General features: G+C 39.5%; 1 protein-coding gene across 1 annotated transcript in view; it reads right to left on the bottom strand.

The window, feature by feature from the left end:
* The window catches only part of MED14 (mediator complex subunit 14), an 88154-nt gene that overhangs the window by 67751 nt on the left and 5008 nt on the right, over nucleotides 1-15395 (bottom strand). Inside the window, 2 exon segments of the mRNA XM_033201704.1 lie at nucleotides 10598-10703; nucleotides 13468-13494. Of these exon segments, the coding sequence (XP_033057595.1) occupies nucleotides 10598-10703; nucleotides 13468-13494 (133 nt within the window).

Genomic DNA, 15395 nt, shown 5'->3' with positions numbered 1-15395 from the left:
ATCAAAAAGACAAAAAATAACAGATGCTTGTGAGGATGTGGAGGAAAGGGAACCCTCACGCTGTTGGTGGGAATGTGAAGTACTACAGCCACTACAGAGAACACTATGGAGGTTCCTCAAAAAAAAAAAAAAAAAAGCTAAAAATAGGCTGTGTGTGGTGGCTCACATATGTAATCCCAGCGTTTGAGGAGGCAGAGGCAGGAAGATTGCTTGAGCCCAGGACTTGCAGACCAAGACCAACCTGGACAACATAGGGAGACCCTGTCTCTACAAAAACGTAAAAAACAAAAAAAATTAGCCTGGCATAGTGGTGTATGCCTGTGGTCACAGCTACTAGGGAGGATCACTTGAGCCTAGGAGGTTGATGCTGCAAAGAGCCATGACTGTGCCACTGCACTCCAGTCTGGGTGACAGAATGAGACCCTGTCTCAAAAAACAAACAAACAAACAACAAAACACTAAAAATAGAATTACCATATGATCCAGCAATTCCACTGCTGAGTATATATCCAAGAGAAAGGAAATCAGCATACCAAAAAGATACCTGCACTCCCAGGTATACTGCAGCATTATTCACAATAGCCAAGATACAGAATCAACCCAAGTGTCCATCAACAGATGAATACAGAAAATACAGTACATATACACAATGGAATACCATTCAGCCATAAAAAAGAATGAAAGCCTGCCATTTGCAACAGCATGTATAGAAGTGAAGGTCACTATGTTAAATGAAATAAGCCAGGCACAGAAAGATAAATATTGCACATTCTCTCTCATATGTGGGAGTTAAAAAAGTGGATATCATGGAGGTAGAGAGTAGAATGCTGGTTAGGATAAGCTGGGAACAGGGAAGGAGGTATGAAGAAAAGTTGGTACAAAAATACAGTTAAAAGGAATAAGTTCTAGTATTTGATAGTAGAGTAGGGAAATGATAATTAACAGTAATTTATTGTATATTCAAAACAACCAGAAGAAAAGAACTGTAACATTCCCAACACAAAGAAGAATGTCTGATGTATGAATATCCCAATTATCCTGCTTTGATCACTATGTACATGTATCAAAATATCACATGTACCCCCAAAATATGTATAACTATGATATATCAATTGAAAAACAAAGAGTTAACACATAAAAAACCTTTAGAACAGTGCCTAGAAAGAACATAGAAAACACTCCAAAACACCCATTATGACATACAGGTCAACTTCATGCCCAATACAGAAATCCTTTCCATCAGTTTTCTACCCAATGCATTTCATAAGGATACCTAAACTAGTAGAGCTCATCACAGAGCTAAAAACTACCTCACTAAAACTTTTATCTTCTAGTTCATGGTTTGTTTGTTGTTGTTTTGTTTTGTTTTGGAGACACAGTCTCGCTCTGTCGCCCAGGCTGGAGTGCAGTGGCACGATCTCTGCTCACTGTGACCTCTGCCTCCCGGGTTCAAGCAATTCTCCTGGCTCAGCCTCCTCAGTAGCTGGGATTACAGAGGTGAACCACTACCCCCAGCTAATTTTTGTATTTTTAGTAAAGACGGGGTTTCACCATGCTGGCCAGGCTGGTCTCGAACTCCTGACCTCAGGTGATCCACCCGCCTCAGCCTCCCAAAGTGCTGGTATTATAGGTGTGAGTCACTGCACCCAGCCATCTTCTAGTTCTATTCTAGAACAATACTTAAAGTTTTCTCTCTCATGTCCTTCGAACAGGCTGTCAGGGGCCAACTTAAAACACAGTACCCAGAATTAATACCAACATCACAAAAACACAGTGCTCTACAATTTCTTAGTGTTTTCAAACACTTTATTTGATTTTTGCAACTCTAGGAAGTACAACCAGATAATTACTATGAGCTTAGGGATGAGAAAATGAGGCTTAGGTTAAGACACTTGCCCAAAGAAAGTCAATGATCAGAAGAGGTGAAACAACAAACAACAAAAATATTTCTTCTAATTCTTAGTTAGACCCAATATACAGCATGGTCCAGTAAAAATGCTACCTTCTATGACTAGTACAATGAATTTCTATCAATGCCACCAACGTTAACTTCTTATCAACAGTCATGACACTGCTAATACATTCTCAACTTTTTAACAGGCTTTTACTCAGATTTAGGCCATCTCATATCTCCCTTAACTCAGGTCACTGTAAAAATGCTTATCAGACCAAAGTCAAGCTCAAAGAGTACCAAAGACCTCTCCAGCAGAAAGACATGCATCAACCCTACTGGGATGCCACAGTTATCCAGCCTCTATCGCTCCACTTAAACATAAACAATGAATGAAACACTATCTAAACTACTTCACTGAACTCAAAATACACTAGCTTCAGCTACATTTCTTGAACTTAGAAATATAATTAATCAAGATAAAACGTGGCTGGGTGTGGTGGCTGACACCTGTAATCCCCAGCAGTTTGGGAGGTGGAGGCGGGAAGATTGCTTGAAGCCAGGAGTTCGAAACTGGGCCACCAAGTAAGACCCCAACTCTACAAAAACTTTTTTAAAATTAGATGGGCACAGTAGTGTGTGCCTGTGGTCTCAGCTACTCAGGGAGGCTGAGGTGGCAGGGCTGCTTGAGCCCAGAAGTTCGAGGTTGCAGTGAGCTGTGATTACACCACTGTACTCCAGCCTGGATGACAGAGTGAGACTCCATGTCTTAAAAAAAAAAAAAAAAGATAAAACTTGAGTTTTGAGTAACTGATTAGTGAATCCATTCACATAGATAGTCTTAGTTCACAAGAACTAATCCATGTTATTTTTAAGTATTCACACACCAGCTGTGAATATGTTTAATAATAATCTCCTTTAGAATTTAACACTGAATAAATGTTTCTCTAAACAAGACACACAAATGGCCAATAAGCACATGAAAACATGTTCAACATCACTGGTCATCAGGAAAATACAAATTAAAACTTTAATGAGATGCCACTTCATACCTATTAAGATGGCTAGACTCAAAAAGTCAGGTAACAACAAGTGTTGGCATGGATATGGAGAAACTAAACTTCCATACATTGCTGGTGGAAATGCAAAATGGTGTGGCCACTTTGTAAAACAGTCTGGCAGTTCCACAAAAAGTTCAACAAAGAGTTACCATATGACCTAGCCATCCCACTCCTAGGTATACACTCAAGATAAATAAAAGCATACATCCAGACAGTTGGACATGACTATTTACAACAGCATTAGTCATAATAATCCCAAACTGGAAACAACCCAAATGCCTATTAACTGAACAGATAAACAAAATGTAGTATATCCTTGCAATTCAGCCATAAAAAGGAATGAAGTAGTGACACACACTACCACATGAATCAACCTTGAAAATACCACACTAAAAAAAAATGCTAAGTTAAAGAAGCCAATCACAACACAACACATTTGCTTCCATTTATTTATTTATTTATTTATTTTTTATTTATTTTTTTTTTTTTTGAGACGGAGTCTTGCTCTGTCGCCCAGGCTGGAGTGCAGTAGCCGGATCTCAGCTCACTGCAAGCTCCGCTTCAGAACAGGCACATCTATTGAGACGAAGTAGATTTGCAGCTGCTTAGGGCTAGAGGAGAGCTGGGGGTGACAACTAAAGGGCACAGGTTTTCTTTCTGAGGTGATTAAAATGTTCTAAAATTGACTGTGATGAAGGTTGCACATATCTGTGAATATAACAAAAACCACTGAATTGTATACTCTAAGTGGGTGAATAGTATGGTATGTAAATGATAGCTCGATAAAGCTACTGAAAAAAATCTCCAGGAGAATGAGAGATATTTTCTCTTTTTCTTAGGCAAAACATTATCCAGGTTGTTTTACCATTAGTCAGAGTTCTATAAACGATGGATCTATACACTCATAACACATCTGGCATGGCTAAAGATCATTATTAAGAATCTCTAATAAAATTAGTTAAATAATCATTAGGTTGAAACATGAACAATCCCTCTAATTCTCGTTGACGGACTGTATCGCTGACATAAACACATCTGTATCTACATTCAGAAAACAAAAATGCTGAGAGGGTCAGAGCAAGATGGTGGGATGGTGGAATACAAGCCAACACTAGTCACCCCCTCTCCAGGAACATGAAATTTTTACTGTCTGCACACAGAAAAGCACTGTTACAAAAACCAAAAATCAGGTACGCCATCACAGTACTTGGTTTTAACTTCATATCACTGAACGGCATTGAGAAGGGCAGGAGAGGCGGTCTGGAATCGCTGACACCGCCCCTCCCCTGCTACCCCAGCAGAGGCCCTGCACTTAAGGGAGGGAGAGAACAGTGACTGGGGGACTTTACACTGAACTCAGTGCTGCCCTGTCATAGTGGAAAGCAAAGTTGTGCTGGGCCAGAAGGAGCATTGGACCAGCCTTGGCCAGAGAATTGCCCATCGCAGCGGTCAGAACTTGAGTTTCTCAGCAGGCCTTGCTAATGTGGGCCAAAGTACTCTGGAGTCCTAGGTAAACATGAAAGGTAGTCTAGGACACAAGCACTGCAATTCCTAGGCAACTCCTAGCGCTAGGCTGGGCTCAGAGCCAGAGGACTAGGTGGTAGATGACCTAGGGATACACCAGCTGGGGGGCCTAAGGGAGAGCTTGCACCACCCTCCCACAAAACCCAGGCAGCGCAGCTTGTGACAACAAAAGAGACTCCTTTCTTCTGCTTGTGGAGAGGAGAGCAAAGAGTAAAAAGGACTTTGTCTTGCATCTTGGATACCAGCTCAGCCACAGTAGGACAGGGCACCAGGCAGAGTAGTGAGGCCCCTATTCCAGGCTTTAGCTCACAGATGACAAAGACACATCTTGGGCCAGAAGGGAACCTGCTGCCTTAAAGGAAAGGACCCAGTCCTGGCAGGATTCATCACCTGCTGAATAAAAGAGCCCTTGGGCCCTGAATAACCAGCAGTGATACCCAGGTAGTACGCCATGGACCTTGGATTCTGAGATGTGCTGACTTCAGGTGTGACCAAGCACATTCAGAGCTGTGGTGGCTATGGTGAAAGACTCCTGTTTGAGAAAAGCAGGGGGAAAAGTAAAGGGGACTTTGTTTTGCGCCTTAGGTACCAGCTCAGTCAAAGTGGGGTAGAGCATAAGCAGGCTCTTGGGGTCCCCAAGTCCAGGCCTAGGCTTTTGGACAGCATTTTTGGACCTCCCCAGGGCCAGAGGGAAGCCCACTGCCCTGAAGGATGAGTCCCAGGCCTGGCAGTATTCACCACAAGCTGACTGAAGAATCCTTAGATTTTAGGCGAACATCAGTGGTGGCCTAGCAGAACCCCTACCATGGGCCGGTGACGACCAAAGCGGGAGGCTCCTCTGCCTGTGGAAAGGGGAGGGAAAAGCAGGAAGGAATTTGTATTGTGGTTTGAATGCCAGCTTAGCCACAGTAAGAAAAGAATATCAGGCAAATTACTAAGGTTTTTGACTCTAATCCCTGCCACCAGACAGCATCTCTGGGCTCACCCAAAGCCTGGGGAAACTTGCCACCCTGAAAAACACAAACCTGACTGGCTTCACTACCTGCTGATCATAGAGCCCTAGGGCCTGGAGTGAAGGTAAGTGGTAGCCAGGTAGTGGTTACACTGGGCCTTGGGCAAGACCCAGTGCTGTGCTGACTTCAGGTCTGAGCTGGTGCAGTCCTAGTGGTGGTGGCCATATGGGTGCTTACATCACCATACCCCCAGTTCCAGGTGGCTCAGCACAAAGAGCAAGACTTTGTTTGTTTGGAAGAAACTAAGGAAAAAGAACAAGAGCCTTTGGTTGGTAATCCAGAGAAATCTTCCAGATCTTATCCAAGACCATCAAGGCAGTACCTCTATGAGTCGGCAAAAACCACAGCATTATTGAGCTTGGGGCCCAAGTACCTTCAAATATCTGGAAAGCCTCCCCAAGAAGGACAGGCATAAACAAGCCCAGACTGCAAAGACTACAATAAATACCTAACTCTTTGAGGCCCAGATCTAAAAGCATCAAGATCATCCAGGAAAACAGGACCTCACCAAACGAACAAAAGAAGGTACCAGGAACCAATCCTGGAGAAATAGAGATATGAGACCTTTCCGACAGAAAATTCAAAACAGCTGTTTTGAGGAAACTCAAAGAAATTCAAGATAACACAGAGAATGAATTCAGAATTCTATCAGATAAATTTAACAGAGATTGAAATAATTGCTTTAAAAATCAAGCAGAAACTCTGGAGTTGAAAAATGCAATTGGCATACTGAAGAATGCATCAGAATCTCTTAATAACAGAGTTGATCAACCAGAAGAAAGAATTAGTGAGCTTGAAGACAGGCTATTTGAAAATACATAGTCAGAAGAGATAAAAGAACAAAAAAGAATGAAGCACACCTACAAGATTTAGAAAATAGCCTCAAAAGGACAAATCTCAAAATTATTGGCCTTAGAGAGGAGGTAGAAAAAGAGAGATGGGGTAGTAAGTTTATTGAAAAGGATAACAACAGAGAACTACCCAAACCTAGAGAAAGATATCAATATTCAAGTACAAGAAGATTATAGAACACCAAGCAGATTTAGCACCCAGACAACTACCTCAAGGCATCTAATAATCAAACTCCCAAAGGTCAAGGATAAAGAAAGGATCCTAAAAGCAGCAAGAGAAAACAAACAAATACCATACAACGGAGCTCTCCAATACATTTGGCAGGAGACTTTTCAGTGGAAATCTTACAGGCCAGGAGAGAGTGGCATGACATATTTAAAGTGCTGAAGGAAAAAAAACTTTTACCCTAGGATAGTATACCCGGTGGAAATATCCTTCAAACATGAAGGAGAAATAAAGACTTTCTCTGACAAACAAGCTGAGAAATTTCATCAACATCAGATCTGTCCTACAAGAAAAGCTAAAGGGAGTTCTTTAATCTGAAAGAAAAGTATATTAATAAGCAAGAAGAAATCATCTGAAGGTACAAACTCACTGGTAATGGTAAGCACACAGAAAAATACAGAATATTATAACACTGTAATTGTACTATGTAAACTACTCCTATCTTAAATAGAAAGACTAAATGATAAACCAACAGGAAATCATAAATACAACAACTTTTGAAGACACAGAACTTTTCAAGACAATAAGAACTAAAGAGAAACAAAAAAGTTTAAAAGGAGGGAGATAAAGTTAAATTGCAGAGTTTTCATTAGTTTTCTTTTTGCGTGTCTGTTTATGCAATCAGTGTCAAGTTGTCATCAGTTTAAAATAATGAGTTATAAGACAGTATTTGCAAGCCTCACAGTAACCTCAAATCAAAAAACACACAATGGGCCAGGTGCAGTGGCTCACGCCTGTAATCCCAGCACTTTGGAAAACCGAGGCAGGTGGATCACCTGAGGTCCGGAGTTCAAGACCAGCCTGGCCAACAAGGCGAAACCCCGTTTCTACTAAAAATATAAAAATTAACCAGGCATGGTGGCATGCGCCTGTAATCCCAGCTACTCAGGAGGCTGAGGCAGTAGAATTGCTTAGAATCTGGGAGTCAAAGGTTACAGTGGGCCAAGATTGCGCCACTGCACTCCAACCTGGGCAACAAAGCAAGACTCCGTCTCAGAAAAAAATAAAATAAAATACAATGGATACAAAAAATAAAAAACAAGAAATTACATCATGTCACCAGAGAAAATCACCTTCACTAAAAGGAAGATAAGAAGGAAAGGAAAAAGGAAGAGAAGACCACAAAACAACTAGAAAACAACAAAACGGCAGGGGTAAATCTCTACTTATCAATAATAACACTGAATGTAAATGAACTAAACTCTCTAATAAAAAGGTACAGAGTGGCTGGATTTAACAAAACAAGACTCAATGATCTGTTGCCTATAAGAAACATACTTCACCTATAAAGACACACATATATAGACTGAAAATAAAGGGATGGAAAAAGATTTATATGTCAATGGAAACTAAAAGGAGTAGGAGTAGCTATACTTAGACAAAATAGATTTCAAGACAAAAACTATGAAAAGAGACAAACAAGGTCATTAATGATAAAAGAGTCAATTCAGAAAAAGGATATGATTGTAAACATATATGTATCCAACACTGGAGCACCCAGATACATAAACCAAATACTAATATTATTAAAGAGCAAGATGTCAATACAATAATAGCTGCAGACTTCAACACCCCACTTTCAGCACTGGACGGATCTCCCAGACAGAAACTCAACAGAGAAACATGGAACTTAATCTGCACTATGGAACAAATAAACCTAATAGATATTTACAGAACATTTTATCCAAAGGCTGCAGGATACACATTCTTCTCCTCAGCACACAGATCATTCTCAAGGATAGACCATATGTTAGGCCACAAAGCAAGTCTTAAAACATTCAGAAAAACTGAAATAACATCAAGTATCTTCTCTGACCACAATGGAATAAAACTAGAAAACATTAAGAGGAATTTTGGAAACTATACAAACACACGGAAACAATATGCTTCCAAATGAACAGTGGGTCAATGAACAAATTAAGAAGAAAATTTACAAATTTCTTGTAATAAATGATAATGGAAACACAACATACCAAAACCTATGGGATGCAGTACTAAGAAAGAAAGTTATAGTTATAAGTGCCTACATCAGAAAAGAAGAAAAACTTCAAATAAATAACCTAAGGATGCATCTTAAAGACTATAAAAGCAAGAGAAACCCGAAACCTAAAGATCAGGGCAGAAATAAATGAATTTGAAATGAAGAAAACAATGCAAAAGATCAATGAAACAACAAGTTGGTTTTTTGAAAAAATGAACAAAATTGACAAACCTTTACCCAGACTCACAAAGAAAAAAAGGGAGAAGACCCAAATGAATAAAATCAGGGATGAAAAGGAAACATTACAACTAATACCACAGAAATTCAAAGGATCATTAGTGGCTACTGTAAGCAACTACATGCCAATAAATTGGAAAATCTAGAGGAAATAGATAAATTCCTAGACACATACAACCTGTGAAGATTGAACCATGAAGAAATTCAAAACCCAAACAGACTAATAACAAGTAACAAGATTGAAGCTATAATTCATTATATTAATTATAATTTGTCTCCAGCAAAGAAAAGCCCAGGACCTTATGGTTTCACTACTGAATTCTACCAAACATTTAAAGACGAACTAATAACAATCCTACTTAAACTATTCCAAAAAATAGTGGAAGAGGGAAAACTTCCAAACTCATTCTACAAGGCCAGTATTACCCTAATACCAAAACCAGACAAAGACAAATCAAAAAAAGAAAATTACAGACCAATATATCTGATGAATGTTGATACAAAAATCCTCTCAACAAAATACTAGCAAACCAAATTCAACAAAACATTAAAAAGATCGTTCATCATGACCAAGTGGGATTTATCCCTGGGATGCAAGGATGGTTCAAAATATACAAATCAATCAATGTGATACATCATATCTATAGAATGAAAAACAAAAACCATGTGATCATTTCAAGTGATGCTGAAAACACACGTAATAGCATTCAACATCCCTTCATGATAAAAACCCTCAAAAAACTAGGTATAGAAGGAACATACCTCAACATAACAAAAGCCATATTTGACAGACCCACAGCTAATTATCATGCTGAATGGAGAAAAACCGAAAGCCCTTTCTCTCAGACCTGGAACACGACAAGGATGCCCATTTTCACCACTATTATTCAACATGGTACTGGAACTCCTAGCTAGAGCAATCACACAAAAGAAAGAAAGAAAGGGCATCCAAATTGGAAAGGAAGAAGTCAAATTATCCTTGTTTGCAGATGATACGATCTTTAGGAAAAACCTAAAGACCTCACCGAAAAACTATTAGAACTGATAAATTCAGTGAAGTTGCAGAATACAAAATCAACATACAAAATATCAGCAGTATTTCTATATGCCAACAGTGAACAATCTGAAAAAAAAATCAAGTTTTTATTCCTTAACGCTTCTTGAACATAGCATAAAACTTTATTTCTGGTAGATTTTAGCATCTTTGGTACACTGCACTGCATGTCACTTTGCATTCCAAAGAGTGATTCAATAGTCAAAAGACCATGAGGTTATCGAAGGCAGGGACTATTCCTTATTGAAGATTCCATCCTCTGTCCCCTATACCCTGTGCTTATTAGAGGTTTGGAGAATTAGTAGATAAACAAACAGAAAAATGCTGTTATCAGCCTCTGTGACCTTGAAGAAGCCATATAACTTCTAGGAACCTTATCGTTCATCATCTGTAAAACTGGAAGAAAAAAAAAATACCAACTCTGCCATTCTCACAGGATTGTCAAGAATTAATAAGCAAAATGTAAGGGAGAATCTTGCAAATTCTAAGGAATCGTACAAATATAAACTCACAATTTCCCCCCTTTAGCCCCAGTCTCATATTTAAAGTCTCCTCATGTAATGATGTCTCCAGCTACCTCCTCTTCTTTCTGATCAGTGTCCATAAACAAATACTAAGTTTCTGCAGAAATATACATTATCATTCAGAAATATGATTATTCATGTCACTCAAATCGGCAAGGATAAGTTAAAGCTAAAATGTCTATCATAACATCTGTAAAGTTATTTTATACAAAGTAAAATAAAAAGTTTAACTCACCGCACATTTTTCCACTTTGCCAGCATTATTAGCCCATTTCACTAAAGCTAATAATCGAACGAAGAGTTGGCGTGTCCGGCTAGCAAACTGCACTATTTCTATTTTCCTATAAAATAAAACAACTCTTAATGAACCAACATATTAGAAAAAGTATTTCACAATTTATTTCAGCTGAGCAAAAAATAAATAAATATATAAATAAATCAGCCTTTGCTTAAAACCACTACAAAATGAGCCACCTAAAGTATTTATCTAAATATGAACTATTGTCACATTTTGTACACTATCTGCATATGCTTTTTCACCTCAGAGCAATAAACCAAATAGAACGTTTTAGTAATAAGTCACATTTTTAAATTGATTTTATATTGTAATAAAGTTGTTTACAAAAATATACTAAATTCAGTATATGGCAGTAGAAGTAAACTGGTTCACATAAGGGATTAAATGAAGAGTTATGAATTATAAACTCATAACTGAAATTAGGAGTAATTTAATTAGTAAGTAATTAGTAACCCTTTTGGTAAGTGAAAGGAATTGAAACTGATCATTACCAAAGCCTGAAACTGTATTCATTCTACAAAAGGGCACCATTTCCCATCCTGCACCAGCATGAAAGATTGAATAATCAGGCCGGGCATGGTGGCTCAAGCCTGTAATCCCAGCACTTTGGGAGGCCGAGACGGGCGGATCACGAGGTCAGGAGATCGAGACCATCCTGGCTAACACGGTGAAACCCCGCCTCTACCAAAAACTACAAAAAAACTAGCCGGGCGAGGTGGCAGGTGCCTGCAGTCCCAGCTACTCGGGAGGCTGAGGCAGGAGAATGGCGTAAGCCCGGGAGGCGGAGCTTGCAGTGAGCTGAGCTGAGATTCGGCCACTGCACTCTAGCCTGGGCAACAGCCGTCTCAAAAAAAAAAAAAATTGAATAATTAAAGAACTTAACTATGTAACTCTTTACCAAACTAATTTCAGTGACAAACTTGGATACATTAAAAAATATCCAAGCAAAGCTAAAGAAATTACTTTGAGTACTAAAAATAAAAGGTCTGTCCATATCTAGTTTTATCCTATACTCACTATTATTCCTTTTCCCCCAATACTCATCAGTACTTTTATCTCATCCTAAAGCCCCAAAAGCTTTACTAATGTCAATCAACGTGTTAGCTAGATCTCTCAACTTCATAGCAGCTATAAAACTGATAATCATATCTTTCATGGTTTAAGACACTGAAAAAATATTCAACAAGCCAGGACTGATGACAGGACCCAGCAGGACACCAACCTCCCTCCAAGTAGGCTCTGACCTATTAATCTTAGTACAGCTGTTCAATGACCTACAGATCCAATCCACATCTCTGCATCTTGCCAATACCACCACCACAACGCAATGCACCAAAGTAAAAGTTCTTGCTGAAGTACAATCCTGACTGAAGGCTAGAGGCTAGCTCCTACTGAGAGCACACATAGCCCACAAGCACCCTAAAAAGCTCTCTTAAAGATAGGCCAGCAATGATTAGTGGTACTATAAAGAGAAGAATCAAGGGCATAATTATAACTCTTTGCCAGTGTCTATGAAGGATCATGAGACAAGACTGAGACACAGCAGAAATGTTAAACACACATTAAGATCCAGCAGATCTCAGGGCTGGGAACTTCAGTATCTTCAATCTAACTCAGCAATGGCTTATAAAGGATGCAATGTATCTGCTCCTCTCACAGAGCAAACACACTTGTCTATTATTAATTCGGTTTCCCAAATGCAGTCCTCTACTAGAATGGAGATGTCCCCTTGTAAACTACAGTAACATGGTTTTCTGACACCATGTCGTCTCAAGTGATAGGGAACATGAGTTTTCCAAAGGTCCAGTTTCCCTTCATACCCCACAGGAGACAGAACAAATCCTTGACTTAACGTTTTCCTCAATACTGACCAGCCAAACCATAACACAGGTTGCCTTAATTGTCTCTTTTACTTCTACCTTTTTGATCTCTAAGTCGATCAAAAAGTTAAGCTGGGGTTGGCAATGGAGTGTTGCCACTAAGAAATGCTAAAAAGTTGCCAAGTGATTTGGTATTTAAAAAAAAAAAAATCAACCAAGGAGCATAAGTAGTGCCAAAGATATGGTCAAGTACCATATACTGTAGTTACAATTTAAATCTCCATCAAATGATTTTTTGAAACTTTAATTTAGCTTTTCCTTTGGCCTCTGGAAACATTTTAGCCTTAAGTTAAATCTTAAGCTCCAAGCACCAACTGAACCAAAATGTTAACTATGTAACAGTAGGAGCAGCAGGCAAATGTCAATTCTCTAAAGATACTTAATAGCATCATTGTTGCAAGTGATAAATTAGCAGCCAACTTTGTTTTTTTTTTTTTTGAGACAAAGTTTCACTCTGTCGCCCAGGCTAGAGCGCAGTGGCGTGACCTCTGCTCACTGCAACCTCCGCCTCCTGGGTTCAAACAATTCTTCTGCCTCAACCTCCTGAGTAGCTGGGACTACAGGTGCACGCCACCATGCCTGTGGCAGTCAACTTTCTAAAGCCAGTCTGCTGCTCCTCAGCGTCTTCCTTTACAGACCATACCTTCTACATCTTAATATCACCCGTAGGGACTTGACCAGGTCAGTCACTCAATAAAGGTTTGTAGAATAGAAGATGTAGAACTGGTCTCACACCAACTATTGTTAAGGGTGAGGAAATTACATTTCCCAGGACTCCCTAAACCCATGGTGTGAAAAATCATTCTAGACTCTTTGGGCCTAGGTTTCCAGTCCACAGCCCTACACCACCCATACCCACACAGCAACACTCATAGATTGATCAATAAAGAGACTTTAAGGGGTTTTTTTGTTTGTTTTCATACTCACCTTTCCACATCAGATTTCCTTGGCAGTCTAAGATGAAAAAAAAAAAAAAAAAAACAGAAATTGATTAAATACATGCATACCTTCATTCTAATGTGATAATAGTCTTACTTTGACTCTATTAAATACATTAATGTTTCAGAAAAACTGAGTAAACAGCTACTACAGAGTCATGTGGCTACCTACGCTTTTTTAGATTTATGAGTTTCCAGTAGCACGGTTGTAAGGCAAAAACCAACCAAAGAACATTTCTCTCCATTCAAAATACTTCAAAACGTATTGCATGAACCTCAAACATTTAAAAAGCCCAAGTCCCACATTAGCACACTGTATCATAGGGTAACAGAGAAAAGATTATTTTAAAACCAAAATGGTCACAGATGCAGAACTTACTACTTGGTTGCCAGCCTCCCTGTATCCAATGGATACCTGTTTCCAAGCAATAATCCCTCCATGTTGTGTTATGGTGGACAAAACTGGAAGCTAAGCATACAAAAGGGCCAGTGTAGTCAAAGGTTTTACAGTAATTATGTTGCATGCTGGTTAGATGAAAAATGTTTTACTGCTTTTAAACAGCTCCAATAGGATTTTTAAATTTCTTTTTGCTAGTCCTCCAACATTGATAGCCAGCAACCAATGTCAACTTCTTCCCAGATAAGTTATACCATTTAACATTCACATCCACTGATGTCTAGAAAGATCCTTAATGCCTCCTGAATTGCCACATTCTGTTAACCTCTATCCCACAGTCCAAGATTCAATGGCCTAAACAACTCTCATGCCTCTTCCACAGCTAATCAGTTCTTGAAGTATACACACCCAGCCATTTAGATTGTCTCCCACCTATGTGCCACAGGAACAGAAAAACTAAAACTACTTCCAGAGGTTCAAAGTACAAGGAGGAGAAAATATTAAAATGAGCTCTGGCTTATAGTTACCTGCTATTCTTAGGGTAGACAGTGAGATGCAAGTTAAAGTTATGGTCAGAATGATAAAGAGAGCTAGGTGGGATGAAGACCAGAGAGATGAAGCAGAAATTAAGGTCCTGTTAGAAGACTGCAAATAAAGGCAGCTACTGGCAAGTTGCTCTACATGCCAAACCTCCCGAGAACACTCATTGAGAATCCACAGCCCTTCCCTTGTCTTCACCTCAAGGGAGGGGGAGAATGAGAACGATGGGTATCTATAAGGGGAGAAGGGTGAGTAGAGCCTCTGGGGGTAGAAAGAACAGCAATCATTGTTCCCACTCCTCTTACCTGCCTCAGAGACCCTAAAAGGACCATCTCATGTCAGAGACAGCATCAGTTCAGGGACAAAAGACAGGCTTTGCTGCCTGCCTCCCCTTTCCCCTATTCCTCCTAATCTATCTGAAATTATTTTATGGATAAGAAAGCTACCATATAGGGTAAAAGCTCTAAAATGCAAATGTTGGGAAGTAAGGCATAGAAACTTATTTACACCAAAGCACAATAAGACAAGATGACATGACTGAGATCCTGGCATTTTCTGATTTTAATTAAAAGAAGTTAAAAAAAAAAAAAAGGGCCAGGTACATGGCTCATACCTGTAATCCCAGTGCTTTGGGAGGCTTGGCAGGGGGCGGGGGTTGGGCTGCAGATCACTTGAGTTCGGGAGTTCGGGACCAGCCTAAGCAACATGGCTACCCCATCTCTACAAATAATACATATTAGCCAACTGTGGTGGCAAGTAGTCCAGCTACTTGGAAGGCTGAAGTGGGAAAATCATCTGAGCCCTGGAAGTTCAGGCTGCAGTGAGCCATGATTGTGCCACCGCATTCCAGCCTGGGTGACAGAGCAAGACTCTATCTCAAAAAACAATAAAGAGTAGAACCTAGTTCTCTAAAAAGTCAAGGCAGAGAGTAAACTCTATGCCTTGTATGTTGTATGAGAGCATGTATGTTGAGGGGGAAG

The sequence above is a fragment of the Trachypithecus francoisi genome, unplaced genomic scaffold, assembly GCF_009764315.1.
Source record: "Trachypithecus francoisi isolate TF-2019V2 unplaced genomic scaffold, Tfra_2.0 Lachesis_group6, whole genome shotgun sequence".
NCBI classification, from domain to species: Eukaryota; Metazoa; Chordata; class Mammalia; order Primates; family Cercopithecidae; genus Trachypithecus; species Trachypithecus francoisi.
The sequence above is the reverse complement of the archived record's forward strand: the minus strand, read 5'-3'. Positions and strand labels throughout refer to the sequence as shown.